At 39.5% G+C, this 21,579-nt stretch overlaps 1 protein-coding gene across 7 annotated transcripts in view; it reads right to left on the bottom strand.

Annotated features, from left to right (window-relative positions):
• The window catches only part of CC2D2A (coiled-coil and C2 domain containing 2A), a 68,787-nt gene that overhangs the window by 14,950 nt on the left and 32,258 nt on the right, over window positions 1-21,579 (bottom strand). For 5 of the 7 annotated variants that reach the window (XM_026846623.1, XM_026846624.1, XM_026846618.1 and 2 more), the window contains 9 exons: window positions 20,913-21,116; window positions 13,812-13,904; window positions 11,822-11,913; window positions 10,530-10,544; window positions 9,950-10,117; window positions 8,358-8,463; window positions 5,858-5,967; window positions 5,636-5,732; window positions 4,305-4,403 (listed from right to left, as the gene is read on the bottom strand). In XM_026846623.1, coding sequence (XP_026702424.1) covers window positions 4,305-4,403; window positions 5,636-5,732; window positions 5,858-5,967; window positions 8,358-8,463; window positions 9,950-10,117; window positions 10,530-10,544; window positions 11,822-11,913; window positions 13,812-13,904; window positions 20,913-21,116 — 984 coding nt within the window. The remainder of the gene's footprint in view (window positions 1-4,304; window positions 4,404-5,635; window positions 5,733-5,857; window positions 5,968-8,357; window positions 8,464-9,949; window positions 10,118-10,529; window positions 10,545-11,821; window positions 11,914-13,811; window positions 13,905-20,912; window positions 21,117-21,579) is intronic. The other 2 variants (XM_026846619.1, XM_026846621.1) reach the window with 1 other exon arrangement.

Raw genomic sequence — 21,579 nt, 5'->3', positions numbered from 1 at the left:
TACAAAACAATAAAACGAGAGAATATAATATATATACTGGTTAATGGTGGGGAAAACATGAAAGATCTCATTGTTAAATGTATTAATTATAACCGGATGTCAGCCTCTCTTGCATGTTACGGACACTAAAAACGTAATGGAAATCATACACACTAGTTTCACAGAATTCACAGAATCATCTAGGTTGGAAAGGACACTGGAGATCATCTAGTCCAACCATTCGCCTAGCACAGTTCCCACCTGCAGCATATCCTTAAGCTCCAAATCGACCCTACTCTTAAACCCCTCCAGGGATGGGGACTCCACCACCTCCCTGGGCAGCCCATTCCAACGCCTAACAACCCCTTCTGTAAAGAAATACTTCCTGACATATAGTCTAAACTTCCCCTAGCACAACTTGAGGCCATTCCCTCTTGCCCTGTGGCTTTCTACTAGGCTAAAGAGGCTCATCCCCAGCTCTCTGCACCCTCCTTTCAGGGAGCTGTAGAGGGCGATGAGGTCTCCCCTCAGCCTCCTCTTCTCCAGACTAAACCCCCCCAGTTCCCTCAGCCGCTCCCCGTACGACCTGTGCTCCAGACCCTGCACCAGCTCCGTTGCCCTTCTCTGGACACGCTCGAGTTATTCAATGTCCTTTTTGTAGTGAGGGGCCCAAAACTGAACACAGGAATCGAGGGGCGGCCTCACCAGTGCCCAGTACGGGGGTAAGATCCCTTCCCTGTCCCTGCTGGCCACGCTATTGCTGACACAAGCCAGGATGCCATTGGCCTTCTTGGCCCCCTGGGCACACTGCTGGCTCCTGTTCAGCCGGCTGTCAATCAACACCCCAGGTCCCTCTCTGACTGGCAGCTCTCCAGCCACTCCTCCCCAAGCCTGTAGCGCTGCTGGGGGTTGTTGTGGCCCAAGGGCAGCCCCCGGCATTTGCCCTCAGTGAAATTCCTCCAGTTGGCAACAGCCTCAGCCCATGGCTCCAGCCTGTCCAGGTCTCTCTGCAGAGCCTCCCTGCCCTCGAGCAGATCAACACTCCCACCCAACTGGGGGTCATCTGCAAACTGACTGAGGGTGCACTCCATCCCCTCGTCTAGATCATCAATAAAGATGTGAAACAGGAGTGGCCCCAACACCGAGCCCTGGGAGACACCACTCGTGACCGGCCGCCAGCTGGATTTAACTCCGTTCACCACAACTCTCTGGGCCCGGCCATCCAGACAATTTTTTACCCAGCAAAGTGTGTGATTGTCCAAACCTCGAGCAGCCAGTTTCGCCAGGAGAATGCTGTGGGAAATGGTGTCAAAAGCCTTGCTAAAGTCAAGGTAAACAACATCCACAGCCTTTCCCTCATCCAATAAGCAGGTCACTCTGTCATAGGAGATGAGGTTTGTCAAGCAGGACCTGCCTTTCATAAAAACATGCTGACTGGGCCTGAGCATCTGGTTGTCCCACACGTGTTGCATGATGGTGTTTAGGATGAGCTGCTCCATCAGCTTCTCGGACACTGAAGTCAGGCTGACAGGCCTGTAATGTCCCGGATCATCCTTCTGACCCTTCTTATAGATGGGTGTCACAGTGGCCAATTTCCAATCAGTCGGGACCTCCCTGGTCAGCCAGGACTGCTGGTAAATGATAGAAAGTGGCCTGGCGAGCACCCCAGCCAGCTCCTTCAGCACCCTTGAGTGTATCCCATCTGTTCCCATAGACTTGTGAATGTCTATGTGATGCAGCAGGTCACTGACTGTCTCCTGGATTGTGGGGGGGCCGTTCTCCCATTCTCTGTATTCTGGCTGAGGAGGCTGGATTTCATCAATACAATTAACCTTGCTATTAAAGACTGAGGCAAAGAAGGCATTAAGCACCTCAGCCTTCTCCTCATCACTTGTTACCAAATTTCCTCCTGCATCTAGCAGGGGATGGAGACTCTCCCTGGACTTTCTTTTGCTACTGAGTTATTAGTTATTACAGTTAGAGAAAGACTGCGAGCCTTTCACTGTTTTTCTTTCAACCAGCAATCTCTACATAGCACTGTTTACCTGGAAAAATGACAAAATGGCAAAATACAGGTTGCAGGACTATGCTTCTGAAGGCAGCATCACACCAGCAGGCCTTTGCCTATGTTTGAGTGATGTGGGAATGATGTTCCAGCATCTCACAGATGGATACCTTCCATGCAGAAGCTTCTGATGCTTCTTGGGTACAGCTGGAACTAAGCCCATTCAGCCAGCTTCCCCGTGGAAGAGTGCTCCGAGAGACTCACCAGCTGTTTGCAGCTCCCTCTGCCACCACAAGCAGAAGATAAGATCTTTTTGAAAGGTTGTGTCAGACAAGAGGTGGCATGACCCACACTTGCTCAGGCAAATCTCAACAGTGGAAGTACATAGCTTTAATTAAAAAGCAAGAAGATTTACATCCTGATTTGGGCAAAATTCAGATGACTGCCATCAGGAAGGATATCCTCAGTGGATGCAGAAGATGGACAGATGACTTGCTGGGATGGCTCATCAAACATTTAAGAACAAAATTAAGTTTTGATGAGGGGAAAACGAAATCACTAAATTTCTGCTGCAGTATAGTAGAAGAGGATGAAGAGATGCTTCATTTGCCACTAAAATTTAATTGCTAGATGCACATTGATATAACCTCTGTCAGGCTTTTTCAAATTCAGTAAGAAATCCTGTTCAAATGAGAAGAATCTCTGACACTGAGAAGATCTATGCAGGCACTCACACTATGCTTAGGCAATCACAAACTGCAACACCTCCTCAAAGAGAATCAGGAGTGCATCTAACAGGAATTCTAGAGCTACTCTGGTTCTACAACAGAAAGACTGATACACAAACAAGAAGTATGAAGAACAGAGGTTGACATCAGTATTGCTAATCCTCAAAAGATAGATTACAGGCTCTGTCCTTCACTACAGGTAAACAGTATGTTAAAATGTCTAAGTCTGCCCATTAAGTCTCTCAGGACTGTGTACAGACACATTTCTTAGGTGAATTTCCTGCATTTGGCATGAAACATTTCCCTGAAAGGAGTAAAAGTAAAGGATCTTGTTCTTTCTTGTTTCTTCTTGTTGATCTATAACAATTGTGGTCACATTACGTGACATTGTCTGCATAGGATGGCCAAAAACTCATGAAAAGAAGGATCGATCTTCTTACTACTTGCATCTTCTTTGAAGCCAGTGAAAGCTTCATTCTATAGGGCACCACAACCCTCAAACACCTAAATTTATTTATTAATGTCCCACGTTGAAGACAGCATATTATTAATGATCTAGCAGAAGCAAATGGACTGACACTGGTTAGACATACACTGTCCAAAATTTCTCAGCAATTAAAAGAATCCCATGCTTTCTGGAATCCCATGACAATTATGTTCTGTTATGCCTTGCAAATGGAGGGCCCAAGAAAACCACTTTGAACTCCAAGCACTGCACTTCAATTACATGACAATCCTATAGATTTACCCTCCACCCAAAGAATCCAAAAGGCTTACAGTATGTCTTAAAGTCCATAAGGTTCTGAGAAGTGCCTTGTAGTCATAGAAGAGCAGATTAATGAGTCATTAGGTATACAACTTATGTCAGAACCCTAATAAATTAAGAAACTGAACTTGTGATATGATGACTTTATCTACATGTGAAAGCAACTGCCCTACAGAAAAAAAAAAAGAGTCCTACAGCAAGATTACAATAAGATAGGACTATTGATGTGAAAAATTAAGTTTCCTTAAGCTACGTCCAAGATGGGTGGCTGGACAGAAAAATGCCTTTCTCCTATGAAGAACGGCACGCTTTACTATTAATCCCATGGCTAACTGCTGGTATCTCTTGAAGAAAGCTTTTCTTGAAAAGTTCTAAAAATGGAGGAAAGGAGGGATTAGGAGAGGTAAAAGTGAAAACTTGATTAATGAAAAGTGCAAAAAAAGCAGTTACATCAAATTTCCTATCACCTAGACAGGTGATATTTCTAAGTTCACCTATCTAGGATGTGCAATACCAGAAATCTCAAAAGCCACTGACAAAGCCACCTAAAGAATTTGCACTTTTAATCTCATTACTGAAGGAAGCCAGGCTGCATTGTCAGTGTAGAAGTAAGTTTGTTTACTTCTCCCTTCAGAATGTTGAACTTACTGACAAATACTTACTAAATTTTACAAAAACCAGTGGTTTCAAAGACATTTGCAAATAATTCCATAAAAATAAACTAATAAGGACAGATAACATCATTAAATTTGGCATTCCATTACCAGCCCCTTTCTACTCCGCAAAATGTATTTTAAGAGATTTCCTCCAAGTTACTGACACTTACCCTTGCTTGAAAATATATGGTAGTAAATGGCATCTTAACACATCCCAGCCAGTGTCTCTCAACACGAGTGCGGATTCCACTTCCTCTTTCAAGATCATCCTATTAAAAAGTTGCCCAACTAAACACTTTGTAAGACAGCTTTATTTCCTTTAATTCAATCACCACTTTAATCAAGGCATTAATATAAATTCTGTATTGTTTTAATAATTCACTATAAATATCAGTTCAATTACTAGTATGGCAATGATTATTCTGCATGCCTTTCAAGCATGCCAAATGCTGAACAAATACAAGAACATCATGGTCCATGATACAACGTGCTTGCACTTCAGAGTTCGAGTCCTGTATAACCTGTGATGAAGAACTCAAAAGTCTGACAAGGATCCCACAAGAGTCTTCTCAGACAATATAAATTAAGCTCTAGTCTTCTAATGAAATATTTTACTAGTATTTAAAAGAGCTTTTTCAAGGTAAAACTATATTAAAATCTAACTAAACCCTGTGGAATGGAAGCACTGTTTTCATGTGTATTGCCTATCAGGGGTTTCCAAATCTAGTAAGATCAGCCTACAAGTTACTTGGGGAAAAAAAAAAAAATCTCTAAAGGCTAGAGTGACATCTGAGTTTCAAGACTGTTATCTTTCTTCCTTCTGTTTCATCAAATACCATTTCAGTTTTGAGGACAGAATTCTGTTCTCAGTGAAATGTGTTCATTATTTTTGGGTTATATTTTCAAGAATGTTGAGTGCTGCTATTTTTGTGCATGCTGAATTAACAGGGGAAGGAGTTATGCCAACACTGAGAGCTTACAAAAATTTCTTGTAACTAGTACTTGCAATTTTTATCTCATTCCAAAAATTATTATATACAACCAAAAGGTTTTTTTCACCAAACTGCTTGCAAAACAGGAGAGACAGAGCATAAAAAGAGAGTTAATAAAAATTACCAGAACTGGGATCATTCATCTGGAATTTAGTAAAAAATTCTAAGTTTAAGAACAACAGAATTCAGATCATAATTCATATGTTGTCTCTCAGTTTTAGTATCTCCAATTTCATTAAATATCAGTAAAACAGATTACATACACATGTTCAACTCTAGCAGCAGATTATATAGTACAAGCTTAATTTGTACAAGGGTTAACGCTGAAAAGATTGCTCCCTCTAACAATACTGAAGTATTGACTACATATAAAATCATAAGGAATGACAAACTAGAGAAAAAAGAGGCACAGGAGGGTGAAAGCTATTACACTGAAAAGTTTTACCCTGTCTACTTCAAAAAGCTCACAGTATTCTGTAATGTACAGTGTTCTTACATTATGAACTCACCTCTACAGCATCATGGAGGACTTCATCAAAAACATTAATGAAGACTTCATCCTTCACTGACTGCAAACTGTGGGTGCTGTAGTCACCATTAGGAGCTCTGAGAAGGTTAAACCAAAAAAGTGATTTGAACAGAAAAGAACAAACCATGATAATCTGAATAAATTTACATTCTGAAATTAAATTATTATTACTCAGAAATAATTTGGTTTAATTTTGCTGTACCTAAATGGAAGCTCAAGTTCCTCATTCCAGTTGGGGTTTGGACCCTCTGCTGTTGTTGTCCGGCAGACTGTTCGCTGAAAAGAAACTTCTACAAAGGGACGGACTAAAACCTATAAACATAGATCAAAACAAAGGAAACAGACCTCTCTAAAAATTCATCAGAACATATTAAATTACGTATTTTCACGTATTTCGTAAAATAAACATATACTTCGTGGAGATCAGGCTGGTCTGGCCCAGATAAAGCTTTTAATACACCTTAAATATTGCACTTCCCAGGCTTCTAAGCATTTATGAAAATTTAAAATTTTATATGTTAGCACTTCCAAAAGATTCAGCATGCTTGACATTTATATACACCAGCAAAACCACATTTTCTCCTGAGACTAGGAAAGCTACTGGCTATCTACTCAAAGACAGTAACTGAAACAGAATGTATGATCCAGACACCAGTATAAAAAAGTGCACTTTTATCTTCTTATCTGTAATCCAAGAAGCCTACTGCTCCAATCCTGGTTGTCTCTGAAACCTGCTCCTATTACAGATAAGCAACTTCCACTAGACACAACAAACTCCTAATGTGATTAAAAATTACTTAATGAAGCATTTCCTTAACATTCAAATGCATATGGCAGAATCTTTTCTACATTTCAAAGAGCTATAATTTTGAAGGAAAATAGTAAGATTTTCATTAAAATTCATAAGAATGGTTGTGCTGATGCAGGCTCAGAGTGCACTGGGCCCAAAATTCAGGCTGTGAAAATGGCCATCAGACAACACATACAGAACAGAGCAGATATATACGGTATTTTCTCCTGTTACTCTCCCAGGCTTTAAGAGTTTTCAGATGAAGGACTTTCCTAAGACTGTAATGATTTTTCTATTTAGTAATTCCCAATGGATCACTCTTCCAAGTACAATACACACTTCAATGCAAGCAAACCTCTTTAGTCAACAATACATGTAAACAACTTCTGTGGGCACCCGCTAACTGCTGCATGAAGAATCACAGCCTTGTGTTTATGTTGAAGATAAATCCTAACAGCTTCATTTGATGATCCTTCACCCTTGTAGTGAAACAGCCAGTAAAGAGTCAGTCGCTATCCACAGTCTCCGTATTACACATGATTTTGTGCCTCTCTCCTATATTCCTCCTCCCCTAGTTGCAGTTAATGCTCTTCTGGCTGAAAAGCCCTATCATTTTTCACTGTACAGTAGCCACTCTGTATTTCTGACATCCTTACTGCCCTTCTCCGAACATTCTGCACCTTTACTATCTTTTTAGCAATCAAGGAGTGGGCAAGGCAACCTCACAAATAAGGTATCACAGAATCATCTAGGTTGGAAAAGACCTTGAAGATCATCCAGTCCAACCACTGACCTAACACTGACAGTTTCCGACTACACCAGATCCCTCAGCGCTATGTCAACTCTACTCTTGAACACCTCCAGGGATGGGGACTCCACCACCTCCCTGAGCAGCTCATTCCAACACCCAAAAACCTGTTCTGTAAAGAAATGCTTCCTAATATCCAGTCTAAACCTTCCCTAGTGCAACTTGAGGCCATTACATCTTGTCCTATCACTTGTCACTTGGTTAAAGAGACCCATCCCCAGCTCTCTGCAAGCTCCTTTCAGGGAGCTGTAGAGGGCGATGAGGTCTCCCCTCAGCCTCCTCTTCTCCAGACTAAACACCCCCAGTTCCCTCAGCCGCTCCCCGTACGACCTGTGCTCCAGAGCCTGCACCAGCTCCGTTGCCCTTCTCTGGACACGCTCGAGTCATTCAATGTCCTTTTTGGAGTGAGGGGCCCAAAACTGAACACAGGAATCGAGGGGCGGCCTCACCAGTGCCGAGTACAGGGGTCAGATCCCTTCCCTGTCCCTGCTGGCCACGCTATTGCTGACACAAGCCAGGATGCCATTGGCCTTCTTGGCCACCTGGGCACACTGCTGGCTCCTGTTCAGCCGGCTGTCAATCAACACCCCCAGGTCCCTCTCTGACTGGCAGCTCTCCAGCCACTCCCCAAGCCTGTAGCGCCGCTGGGGGTTGTTGTGGCCCAAGGGCAGCCCCCGGCATTTGGCCTCAGTGAAACTCCTCCAGTTGGGCTCAGCCCATGCCTCCAGCCTGTCCAGGTCTCTCTGCAGAGCCTCCCTGCCCTCGAGCAGATCAACACTCCCACCCAACTGGGTGTCATCTGCAAACTGACTGAGGGTACACTCCATCCCCTCGTCTAGATCATCAATAAAGATGTGAAACAGGAGTGGCCCCAACATCGAGCCCTAGGGGACACCACTCTTGACTAGCTGCCAGCTGGATTTTACTCCGTTCACCACAACTCTCTGGGCCCGGGTGTCCAGTTTTTTACCCAGCGAAGTGTGTGCCCATCCAAGCCTCGAGCAGCCAGTTTCACGAGTATCTTTCTGATGGTGAATGTTTCTGTCTGTGGAAAAGAGGAACGCTCACAACTTGACATAAGAAAATGTTAGTTTTGTGGTATACCTGGTTGAATGCCCAATCTGGGCTATCAGTTGCACTCTGAGCTGATGGAGAAGCTGCAAACATTTCATTAAAGGACCTTGAAGATTTCGATGGTTGTTGAAGTTTGCTACAAGAGGAAATGGACAACAACAACAACAACAAAAGATGGACAACACATTACAAAATATGAATCCCTCACATTCTGTATTAAGCATACAGAATTATGTAAATAGTTCTGGTCTTTTTATGGTATGACTTGAACCTTAGAAAGATAGTTATTCAATCAAATAACACGAAAAGAATGCCAGCAGGGGTAATGACTGTATAGCTTTTGTAAGCCTCATTGCTAAAGAGTGCTTTGTGCTTGGAGGCTCTCTTTTCTGGAGAGCTTATCAACTCCAGACTTTTGGGGGTTTTTTTGCTTCCTCCTGTACCATCTCCATGAGCTACAGGTTTTTCAGTTTAAGGAGATAAATCCCCACAGAATTCATAAACAGTGTAAGACTTTATGGTATCCAGGCAAGGCCTCTATGACAAAATTAAACCCATATGAATGTTACACAATCAGCAAACCATGAGTGAAATAAATGTTAATATGTTTATTTTTATAGTGCTTCCACATAAATTTTTTTGTAATAACACTACAGTAGAGATTATAAAAGAATAACTATTCATGGAGAAAGCAGCTCAAAATAAGATACCATATAAAAGACTGGGAGGGTTTTTTTATTTATTTTTGTAATACTGATAACGAATTGAAATTTTCATCTTTTCCTTCCTGTCAACATATTTCTAATATGAATTGCTTTTCTCAGTATGAACTTATTTACAGAAATCCAACAGAACCTTTATTATAGTAAAAAGATAAAACAGCAGAATATGCTAAATTCTGTATGCACAGGAATTGGTCAGCTTTAAAACACCTCTGAGTTAAATGCAAGGTGTAATAATTTTGGGAGAGTGAGAGAATGCTGCACTAATACATCGCTTCTGGAACTGAACCAGTGTTCAGAACTCAGTATCTCTACACGACACAGCATCACACAGTACAGACATTGCCTTAATGCACCTGAAGGCAACGGTCACCTTTAAAATTAGTCAGAGCCAAATTAGGCTCAGTCCATTAATTTAAACAAATAGTTCATGAAGACAACCAACATACTATATTAGCCTCCTGAATGTAGCATCTTACAATGAAGAATTGTATTTTTTTAATACTTATTTTTGGTATTTAATTAAGACATTATGAACCAAAATTGCCCTAAGTATAATTAGCAGCTTGCTTAAGGTATAATTCATCTGATATTATCAGAGTTATAAAGTTGTCAAAGCTGTAAGTTATCTTCCATTTTTTTCCTCAAGCAGATGAATACAGTTTTTGGTAAAACTTTTACCAAATTTACCAATTATTTATAAATTATCATATTATTCTACAAACTTACAAACCAGCAGTTATTAACATTATTAAGAAAAAGATAAATGTATATATGTTTTTATCATGAGGATGAAAACAGCATGAATGGCTGAATTTCAACATTACTTGCTTCAGCTGTCCTCAAAACAGCTGCAACTAGAAAAATGAATCTGTACTGGAAACAGGCATTTAAACATACCTCAGCACTGGTTTTCTCACTGGAATATCATAAGCTCTAACGACGTTCACTAACAGTTTTATGTCTCCATCTGACAAATTCTGTGCTGTGACCTTCTTCCTTTCTTTTCTTCTTGGCTTTAATGGTCGTTTTGGCTCTGCCAGTTTAAAGAGGCCAAGTCCCAAAATACTAATAATCATAAAACATTTATTTAGTCATTTTTGCATAGAATCCAGCATGCTAGTGTTTCCATGAAACACATGCACATTATGCACTAACAGAAAAAGAAAATATATGCTCCTGTTAGTGCCATACAAAACTCTAAGAAATGTCAAAATGTTTTGTTTAATATGACACAGTCCAGTTCTGTCTTATATTTCAGAAATCTAACTTAAATGTGTAAAAAAGTGGGTTTTTTTTTCCAAAACTAGGTAAAATACAAGACAATTACACAGCTTCAAGACAGATCTAAACTATAAACAAGGTATCTAACAGATGACAACCACCACTATGGAATAGGTGAAAAAAATCTAATTATACAGCTATGTACAACAAACAATAGGCTATAGAAGGGAAGCAGAATGCATATGCCACAACATACCCTGGACTCTCAGAACTTATAACCCAAGGCAAAGCAGAACCAAAGGAAAAAAAAGGAAAAATAATAAAAAGCAGATGTATGTTTTCACACATCAATAACTGCAGACATTCCAAAATCTACTTTAAAAACTGACAGCCAATGGCATTATTTCCTTATACATAATAAAAAAAAAATCACAGTAATTACTGTTAAAATAATACAAACCCATGAGTTAGTGAAATATCTCACTAAGTAGATGCTTTAAACAAATCATGGTGTTTTAAATTCACTAACCATGTAAGTTAGCAAATAGAATCCAATATGAATTAGTAGTCATTATAAGAAATGAAGCATTTGATTTTGAACAACTCCAAAAGCTGATTATATTCTCATTCAGTTTTTTCCATTCTGTGATGTGAAAACACAGACTAAAGAATAGGACGAACTCTTTTGTAAGAGAGCAAGTCTCTGTATTTCCAGCAGATGGGACTGTTTAGATTTATACTGATGATTGAAAAAGCTTTGTCTGTACTTTAAGGGTGTCATGTTCATAGCAAACAGAAACAACTACATAAAAGAAAAAATAACTATCTTTCACAACTTGTTTACTTACACACATTTTAAGGGAGCAACATTAAGAGTCATCTATGCTGTGATGACTAATAAATGTCAAAATCAACAAGCATAGGATTTGGAACAAAAATTCAAAGAAAGTGCTTAAGTAATAAAACAAATAATAATCTTAAAAGAAAACAGAAGTCCTTTTCAAACCCAGTAACATTTCTGGAAGTAAATGACATCCAGCATATGACATTTAGCAACAGCAAACAGAAATAGATAAGTAAAATAAAGAAAATTACTGTTAAAAAAAATTAAAAATTATTTGCAGGGCATTTGCACTGACTCTGATGAGCATCACCTACAGAACCAGCAGTAGTGTTACTACCTCTGATGCTTGTCTGATATTTAGAAATCGTTCAATCTGGGACCAGCTAGGGCTATGGTCAGCTGATCAGATTGAATGCCAGATGCATTATATCCTCCTAAATCTTATTTACATGCCGTCACATTACTTCTGCCAAAACCAGACTTTTTCTTAAAAAAGTTTTTATGCATTTTGTATATCAATACACTGTCTGTACTGGCAGAGGTCTACATATTGACTGGAAGTTTATATATTATACTAAACACAAAATTGCATCAGTTTGTCACATCAATACACTTTGGGAAAAAAAAAAAAAAAAAAAGATCAAAGACAGAGATGGCTTAACATTAATTATTTTGATTTTAAAAAAAATAGACAGCCCCCTCACCCCAGGCTGGGAATCTCCTCTTCATTGACAAGGTCAGAGAGAAGGAAATGGCGTCTTGCTATGAGGAAACGGTTTATTACGGATTCTCGAACCTGTGAATGGGGAGGGAGAAGAGACAAAAGTATACTTTTAATCCAAATCCACTGCAAATATTTGCATTCTGCCTATTAAAAACAAAATTTCCAAATGTATCTTATTTATTTTTTCCCACTTCTAAAAGAGTCACTGTCCAAGGAAAGTTTTCTTTCCACAAGGTATTTCTTTAGAACATACTATAAGCTCATTTTACAAATACAGTAATTCTCTAGAAACATACTGGATAACCAGATATAAGAACATATGAAAGCATATAATCAGAAAATGAAGTCTTATCTGCTTACAGCTCATCAGAATCAATCACAACAATAAACAACACTAACAGGTATCTCTTTTCCATGTCTAAATGCTGTAAAGAAATCTCCATGGTATTTGTTATGAGGAATAAAAGCAATACTTTGGACTGCAGAACAATTGATGAAGCTCATATTACAAACACTATGATTTCAAATAAATGTTTAAATTGTTAGTTCCTTTCATTTCTATGCTAAGATCATAGACTGAAGCACTGAGATGAGTCTTCCCTCTACTCCCTATAACTATGTGAAAGCAGACTGACAGAGTATTGCCATTGTCCTTTTTTCCTACCACTAACGCTAGTAATGCCATTATATACTGCGCTATTACAAGATCAGTTGCAGAACAGCAACAGCAAACAGTTTTCTGCAATACATCTCCCTTGGTTACTTTAAAGTTTTTATTTAAGGTGTTATCACTACATCTTTGTGTTGAAGTGACAAGTGTATTAAGATCACATTTCAGAGTGAACTGAATTTCAGTTCTGATGTCAGTAATCTAATTTTCAAGCACATCTAACAATTTATAAATATAAAATATGCAAATATTAGTTTTAAAAAGGCTACTTGTATTTAACCTAAAAGAGTGACAAATAAAGGTACCATAATGTATGTTACTCTATACTACTATACTATTATTCAGTTTGTATGTTTGAGTACACATTTAAATACCATGCAAAACATACATGGCTGACATACACATGACAGCTTTGTTAAAAATAATTTTTTTATACTATCATACTGAATCTGGGCTTTGGCACTTGCCTGGTAAACTGAAATACTCTTCATTGTTTATAATTCTTTAACAAACCATTCTTTCTAGCAGACCATTTGTTTTGTCCTGCATCAAATCAACATATCCGCATATTACAAGTTTTTCTGGCTAGCTAGGATGTGATACACTTACTGATATTTCCACTACTGGTAAGAAACTGATAGCCATGTTTTGTATTTGCTATTTTGTCAAAATAATCTGAAATTGCAAACTTCTCTTGGTTATATAACCAATGTTTTCCTGTAATTCCCTAAGGATTAAAGAGAGTATCATCCTAACAGAATGAACAAACTAGAAAAATAAATTAAATCAAGATAAAGGGGGAGAAGACGGTACTCTAATACCACACAAAGGTAATGTGATGGAAGATACACCCTCTGCCTTAGGCTACAGGACAAGACACTCTCTATTGCATTAACTGTTTCTTAACAGTGGTTAGGGCCACTGTCACAGAGATAATTAAGTCCTTTGCATCACATCTTGCTATAAGGAAAATAGGGAGGAAAGGGAAATCAGTGAATACCTGGGCCACAACAGTACAAATCTCTGGGACGCTGACGCAAAAAAGAATTTACAGAACACTAGAAAAATCCATAATGGCTGGTCATTTTGTATATTGCATCTTTCTCAACAACATCAAATGAGTTATTCACAAACTTGTTCAATTTGACCAGTTTCAGACCTAACTTAGAATTTTACAGATGTCTCTAAGTCACGTTTAAACATAAAACAGTTTTTAGTATGCCTGGAAATGAAGCATCCAAGTACAGAAACAACATATGGCCTAGGGAAATACAGTGGATCCGTATTTTTTGCAGCTTACCTTCTGCAGGTAGTTGGCAACAACTGCTCTGTGTGCATCTAGGTAATTTTTTCTGTCAATCACATCCCTCTCCTTCAGTCTCTTCTCATAGTCCTAAAGATATTTACTAGAGTTTGTGATTCAATATATATTCAGTGCTTTATTACATACAAGAAAAATGATAAATATTTCATTAATATTAATGTAAGGATCACAGTAAACCAAAATGGATGTCAGAGGTTTACAAAGCTATTTTTAGCTAATGTATACAGCAATAGTACTGCTAATATTCCATGAAGAGACAAGAATTCCATTGTTACAAGACTCATGTGGTTTAAATTACTATGAATAACTTGTCTCTTCTCCTAAAGACGAACTTCGACCTGCTGCTGTAAACTGAAATTCTATTTGAACTGGAAATGGCTTCCTGCAGCTGCAATAGAGATAATCCTTCATGAACAGAAGTGATGCAGTATTCATGGAAGATGACCTGAAATCTGAACTATGTTTTAATACACATAACCAGTTTTCATAGTGTCTGACACTGGAAGAAACTCTACTTGTAGGAGAGATAGTTGAGAAAACAATTATTAAGCTATTTTTAAGTGATATTCAAAAAATAAGAGAGATTTAATAGCATAATAAAAACATCTGTTTGTACATTGTGAGAACGTGAAAACTCTAAGCAGTCAAGAGTGTGAAGATTTTGCTTTGCCTGAGGCTTCATAAAAGAGTCTGCAGCCTAATCGAGGGGCTGAGATGAATACTGGTTTCCACCACAAGAAAAGATTAATGATTAATGAGAAGCACTTGGTTCTTGAAGAGAAGACTTGATGGAATATTTCTCAGGATTGTGGTTACTATTCTGGTGGACTACAATGAAAGCTGTACTGACATATGCAACTTTTACGTAAAAGTTTAGGAAAGCATCTCATGAATTAGGAAGAGGCTAGAGCTGACACTCAGCTTCTAAACAAAACACAGAGCCTGCCAGTCCAGGGGTTGTCCTAGGACCTGCAGCTTAATGGCAGTCTGCAAATCAGGTTGGCTTTAGAACCACAGCTAGTTATCATGTAAAAGCTACTCAGTAAAATTAATCTTCAGGTCTTTTTGCTACTGTTGTTACTTAAAAGAACGTATTTTTTCCCCCCAAGATAAAGGGTCCAGGAAGCACATTCTAGAAACACAATAAACCTTTTTCTGAGTTTTTCAAATAATTATTGTTGAATGACTTCATATTAGCAACAAAATAAAATAAAAATAGCTCTTTTGAGCCAGAAATCTTATTTTTTAGGCAGCTCTAGTAATGGCTAAACTAGAAGTCCTATAATGGGAGTTGAACATCTAACTGGCACATGCATACACATTGCTTCCTTCAGAAGTCTTTTTACTGCAATATTGCAAATCATTAATTAGTACTTGTTAACTGTTAGTAAACTGTTGGCATTAAATGAACTTTCAGAAGAAATAGGAAAAGATCATAAATTTCTAATACAGCAAATACTCAGATACAGATTGAGTGGCCCTGAGTCTAGTAGTGAACACCAAATTGAAATGCTTCCCATCTGACCCAAGACACTTGTGTTGCTTTATTTCTGTAAGTGTATCAAGACATTCTGCTTGCCCATAAGCATGGCATGTCTTGGATTATCAAAATCATGCAGCCTACGCTGCTGGGTTCATTGGTAGAGATGATGGACCCATTCATTCTGAGAAACACAAGGAATCAAAAATACTAAGGAACAGAAGATTTCACAGCAGTACTATTACTGCCATACACTGTAAAAAGATTGGAGAGGACGAATAAAACAGAATCACTTGAGGAAACACCGCAGTGGGGGGGAAAAAAGATGATTATTTCATGGCCTAATTGTATTGGGTCTGGTTGGGATCGATTTAATTTTCTTCATAGCACTCAGTATGCTACTATGTTTTGAATTTGTGACTAAAATGGTATTGATAACACACCAGTGGTTTGACTATTGTTGGGAAGTGCTTGCACACTGTCAACACTCTCTTTTTCTACCCTTCCCCCAGCAAGTAGGTTGGGGGTGCACAAGAAATTGGGAGGGGACACAACAAGAACAGTGAACTCAAAATGATCACAGGGATAATATTCCATGCCATATAATGTCATGATCAGCAGTAAAATGGAAAGGGAGGGGATTCTGGGGAAAGTAGCCATTGCTCAGACTCGCTTAAGATCAGTCTACAAGTGGGAGGTGACAAGCCCCTTTACATCACTTGTTTTTAGTTTTTTCTTTTTTCTTCTTCTTTCTTTCACTTATAAAACTATACCAACCCATGAGTTTTCTCGCTTTTGATCCACGTATTCTCTCCCCTGTGGGAGAGGGTGGGAGGGAGAGGGGAAATGAACAAGCGTCTGTGTGGTACTTAGTTGCCTACCACAGTGAACCAACAGCAGGAAAATTCCACTATCAGATTTAGGTAGGACTACAGAGTTTATAATTTAGGAATAGAGATAGGATATAGAATCATAGAATGGTTTGGGTTGGAAGGGACCCTAACGATCATCTAGTTCCAACCCCCTGCCATGGGCAGGGACACCTTCCACTAGCCCAGGTTGCTCAAAGCCCCGTCCAACCTGGCCTTGGACACTGCCAGGGAGGGGGCAGCCACAGCCTCTCTGGGCAACCTCTTCCAGTACCTCACAGCCCTCACAGTACAGAATGTCTTCCTAATATCTAATGTAAATATGCCCTTTCAGTTTAAAACCATTACTGCTCATCCTATCACCATACTCCCTGATCAAGAGTCCCTCCCTATCCTTCCCTTTAAGTACTGAAAGGCTACTATAACATCTCCCTGGAGCCTTCTCTTCTCCAGGCTGACCAACCCCAACTTTCTCAGACTGCCCTCATAAGGGAGGTGCTCCAGTCCCATGATCATCTTCGTGGCCTCCTCTGGATTTGCTCCAACAGATCCATGTTGTTCTTATGTTGGGGGACCCAGAGATGGACACAGCACTACAGGTGGGGTCTCACAAGAGTGGAATAGGTGGGGAGAATCACCTCCCTCAACCAGCTGACCACACTGCTCTTGACACAACCCAGGATACGGTTGGCTTTCTGGGCTGCAAGTGCATGTTACTGGGTCATAGTCAGTTTTCCATCCACTACTACTCTCAAGTCCCTCTCCACAGGTCTTTGCTCAATCCATCCATTACCCAGCCTGTATTTGTGCATGGAATTGCCTTGGCCCATGTGCAGGACCTTGCACTTGGCCTTGTTGAACTTCATGAACTTTGTATGGTCCCACTTTTTGAGCCTGTCAAGGTTCCTCTGGATGGCACGTCCCTTCCCTCCAGCGTGTCCACCTCACTACACAGCTTGGTGTCATCTGTGAACTTGCTGATGGTGCACTCAAACACACTGTCTGTGTTGCCAACAAAGATGTTAAACAGCACTGGTTCCAGTACTGACCCCTGAGGAACACCACTCGTCACTGCTCTTCATTTAGGCATCGAGTTGTTGACCACAACCCTTTGATTGTGACCATTCAGCCAATTCCTTATCCACTGAGTGGTCCATCCACCAAACCCATGTCTCTCCAATTTAGAGACAAGAATGTTGTGCAGGACAGTATCAAATGCTTTGCACAATCCAGGTAGATGACATGAGTTGCTCTTCCCTTGTCCACCAATGCCAGAACTCCATCACAGAAGGCCACCAAATTTGTCAGGCATGATTTGTCCTTAGTAAAGTCATGTTGGCTCTCAATCACCTCTTTATTTTCCATGTGCCCTAGAATAATTTCCAGGAGGATCTGCTCAATGATCCTGCCAGGCAGAGATGAGACTCACTGGCCTGTAGTTCCCCAGGTCTTTATTTTCCTTTTTAAAAATGGATGATATGTTCCCCCTTTTCCAGTCAGCAGGAACTCTACTGGACTGCCATGACTTCCCAAATATGATGGAGAGTGGCTTAGCCACTTTATCCGCCAGTTCCCTCAGGACCCATGGATGCATCTCATGGACTTGTGCACTTTCAGGTTCCTTAGATGGTCTCAAACCTGATCTTCTCTTACAGTGGGCAGTTCTTCATTCTCCCAGTCCCTGCCTTTGCCTTCTGCATCTTGTGTGGTATGGCTGGAGCGCTTGCCAGTGAAGACTGAGGCAAGAGAATCATTGAGTACCTCAGCCTTCCCCGTATCTCTGGTAACCAGGTTTCCTATTTCCTTCTGGAGATGGCTCACATTTTCCCTAGTCTTCCTTTTATCACTGACATGCCTACAGAAGCTCTTCTTGTTGCCCCTGACATCCCTGGCCGGATTTAATTCTAACAGGGCTTTGGCCTTCCTAACCTGATTCCTGGCTGCTCAGGCAGTTTCTCTGTATTCCTCTCAGGCTCCATGTCCTTGTCTCCACCCTCTCTGTAGGGTGAAACAGATTGAAAATATCACCAACAAGTAGAATGCAGTTATTCCTGATTGGGACAACTTGAGGAAGTATGATTTTGAATGGACTGCTTGTTGGGTTGAAAACAGGATGGACAACTGAGCTCTAAGAGTAAGATCAATAGCTCAGTGTCCGGCTGGCATCCTCTAATTAGCAAAGTACCCATGGTGCTGATTATAGGGCCAATATTACTCAGTATCTTCACCAGTGACCTGGATGAGGAGACACAATACACCGTTAGCAATTTAGCCAACAATACTTGATTAGGAAGAGCAGTTAATACAAGTCACTGTATTCATCACAATGAACCACAATTCAAAAGACTGTTGATAATTGAAGACTATGACAACTGATGTCTCAATGAAGAAAAGGCAAAATTCCGTATTGAGAGTGGAGTAACTCCTGTGGTGGCACAGACTGGAAAGCAACCAGCTGAATAACAACCATATTGAAAAAAACATCTGTGGGTTATGGTTTAATGGCAACCAACAATGTGCTCTCTTGGCAAAAGGCAAGCCACAGGCTACATTAGGACTAGTAGGGCCTACAGACAAAGGGAAACTACTAGCTCCTCCAATCTGGCACTTATGAGGACATACCTGAAATATCGTGTCCAGTTGCAGGCTGCCAGTACAAGAAGCATGTGGAAAAACTGGACTACTAAGACAGTCAGAGGCCTAGAATACATGACCTACAAGGAGAGGTCAGAATCTTAGAATAATGTAGGTTGGAAGAAACCTCTGGTGGTCATCTGATCCAAATACTCACTCAAAGAAGGAACAACTCCAATCAGGATGCTTAAGGCCTTTGCCAGTTGCATTTTCAGTATCTCTAAAGATGGCAGTTCTACAAACTCGCTGGACAATGTGTTCTAAAATTTGAATACTATCTTTGTGAAAAATGCTTTCATTACATCTAACTTGAATTTCTCTGGAAGTGTCTATCATCATCTTGCCTCTAAGGTGAGTCTTTCTCTGTTTTCTCTACACCATCTGTTGCCACCATCTCACTAGGTACCTGAAGGACACAGTAAGATAGCTCCTTAGGCTTGCTTGCTCAGGACAAACCAAACTCAGGCCTTTCAGCCTCTGCTTGCCCATCACATGCTTCAGCCCTGTAGATATTCTGGTAGCTCTCTGCTGGACTTGCTCCAGTATTTCAGTGTCTTTCTTGCACTGGACAAAGTGTTCAACTTAATTAGTCTGGCGAGGAAGAGATTAATGAGCAATTCAATATCTACCCACAACTATCTGAGGGGCAGTTACAAACAGGAGAGTGCCAAACTCATCTCTGTACTTCCAGACAATATAACAAGGGAAAATGGCCATTAAATACAACTTGGAAGACTCAGGTTGGACGTGATTTTTTTCTTTTTTTTTTTTTAAATAATCACTGGAAGCATAGTGCAGCACTGGAACAGGTTACCCAGAAAGGCGGTGGAATCTCCTCTTCAAGGACATGGCTAGACAAATACACAGCTGACCTCATCTAGTGCTGGCAACAGTCCCAGCACTTCAGTGGAAAGCAGGACTAGATTACCTCCAGACAGTATTTTCCAAACAATATTTCCATGATTCCATGAATTTTCAGACTTCTTTGCCAAAGAGCTAGTAAACCAACTAGGAACAATATCACTTTAAACTTAGTTTTGAAGATCATGTCATATAAAATGAACTTGGAATGGATGATCATGGGTTTATCCAATTTATCCTTAATGGAAAAAAAACCCCAAATAAAACAGTTCTTAAACTATGGCTTTCAATTTTGAATGGTATCTTGAAATGAACACAGTTAGTCCACAAAATCACCTGGACCATAAATGTGTATCAAAGATGTGGCACATCTTTAAATAAAAGACACAAAACTAACCTAAAATTTAAAAAGGAAAAATATTTATTGGAAAGAGCCAGACATGATTGAATTAATAAATATCTTTTTTTAAGAAAGATATAATCCAAAAGAAATGGAAGAAGGGCATTTTTCAAAGAAATTTATGTAAGAACAAGTAGGGATAAAGCAGGAGTTGCCAGAATCTGAGATGATTCTGATCCTGCTAAGGCAATGAACACACTAAAATGATCCTAAGCTACATGAATTGCTAAAGAACAAAAGAATGTGCGACTAAATACTAATAATGGAGTTGAGATTAAAAATAATTGAAGTATGACCAAAATAAAAAATGCACACATTGCATTTCAGTAAGGTAATTAACAGACAGGCAAGGACAGGGTAAAATAATTGGAACGATGTACTAAACCAGAAAGAACTGCAACATAGGCTGTTAAGTAAAACATAAAAAGGTTTTAATTCTCATTAGTGTCATTGCTTCCAGCAGTCTCCACAGAAAGGGCTCAAAAGTTAATAAGCCTAAGCCTGAATTATATCTGCATTATTCTTTCTATATTTAACTTTTTTTTTTAAAAAAAGTCTCTTGCCTTTAAAAACCCCACTCTTAGAACATTTGTGTCTACAGCAGTTACTGTGGTTTATTCTTCTCCTTCCACAGTATACCTGTGGAAAAAATGGCCTTGCAATGAAGCTATCTTAATTAGATTAAAATAACACTAGAAAATAACAGAATGAAATTCTGATTTTTTGCATGTCAGCATAGCTGTACATACTTTGAAGGGACCAGTTGACTCAACTGCAAGTTAAATATTATTAGCATTAAAACTAGAAAATAAGTATCTTGAATAACATTCTACCTGGAAAATTTTCTCACTGATTTCTCGTTCATGCAGAGGGACTTGCTTATAGTTTCGGAACTCTGCCACCTCCCCACTTCGGAGCTGCAAGAGTCGGAATCTCTTTGATCTACTAAATTCCTCATCAGAAACAAAATTAAATTCTTGCTGCAACTGTTCCAATCTGAAGAAATCAGGAATGTGTGCCTCTCCACTTGTAGCAACCTAAATTAGTCAAAAAATTATTAACCTTTTCATACAAAGTGACACATCTGTAAAATAAGGTCTGTAAGTCTTACATGTATATTGCAGAAATGTTCGTTTTAAGCAAAAGCAATTGACATGGATCAAACTGAGACTGAAACACTAAGTTTTTTAAAGTAGGTTTTTGTTGAGCAAAGTATATGAGATTATACATTTAAGAAGGACAATAAGATTCTATTTCCTTGTAACATAAACAAAATACTAAATAGTAGGAAAATTATAACATAGCAGAGTAACCTAGGAAACTGAACTGTACAGACAACTCATTCTCACAACTTCAGCTATGTAAATAGCTCCTCAATTTGAGGTTTAGAAGAGTCCCAACTTCTACAAGACACTAGATCTCTTTGTGCAATTGTCATTAATGAGCAACTTCCTATTTAATACCATACAAGTACACTGGGAATACCCCTGCACTTTAGGG

Source organism: Athene cunicularia (assembly GCF_003259725.1).
Source record: "Athene cunicularia isolate RWA chromosome 4 unlocalized genomic scaffold, athCun1 chr4_part1, whole genome shotgun sequence".
Lineage (NCBI taxonomy): Eukaryota > Metazoa > Chordata > Aves > Strigiformes > Strigidae > Athene > Athene cunicularia.
This window is presented reverse-complemented; position numbering and strand designations above follow the sequence as displayed.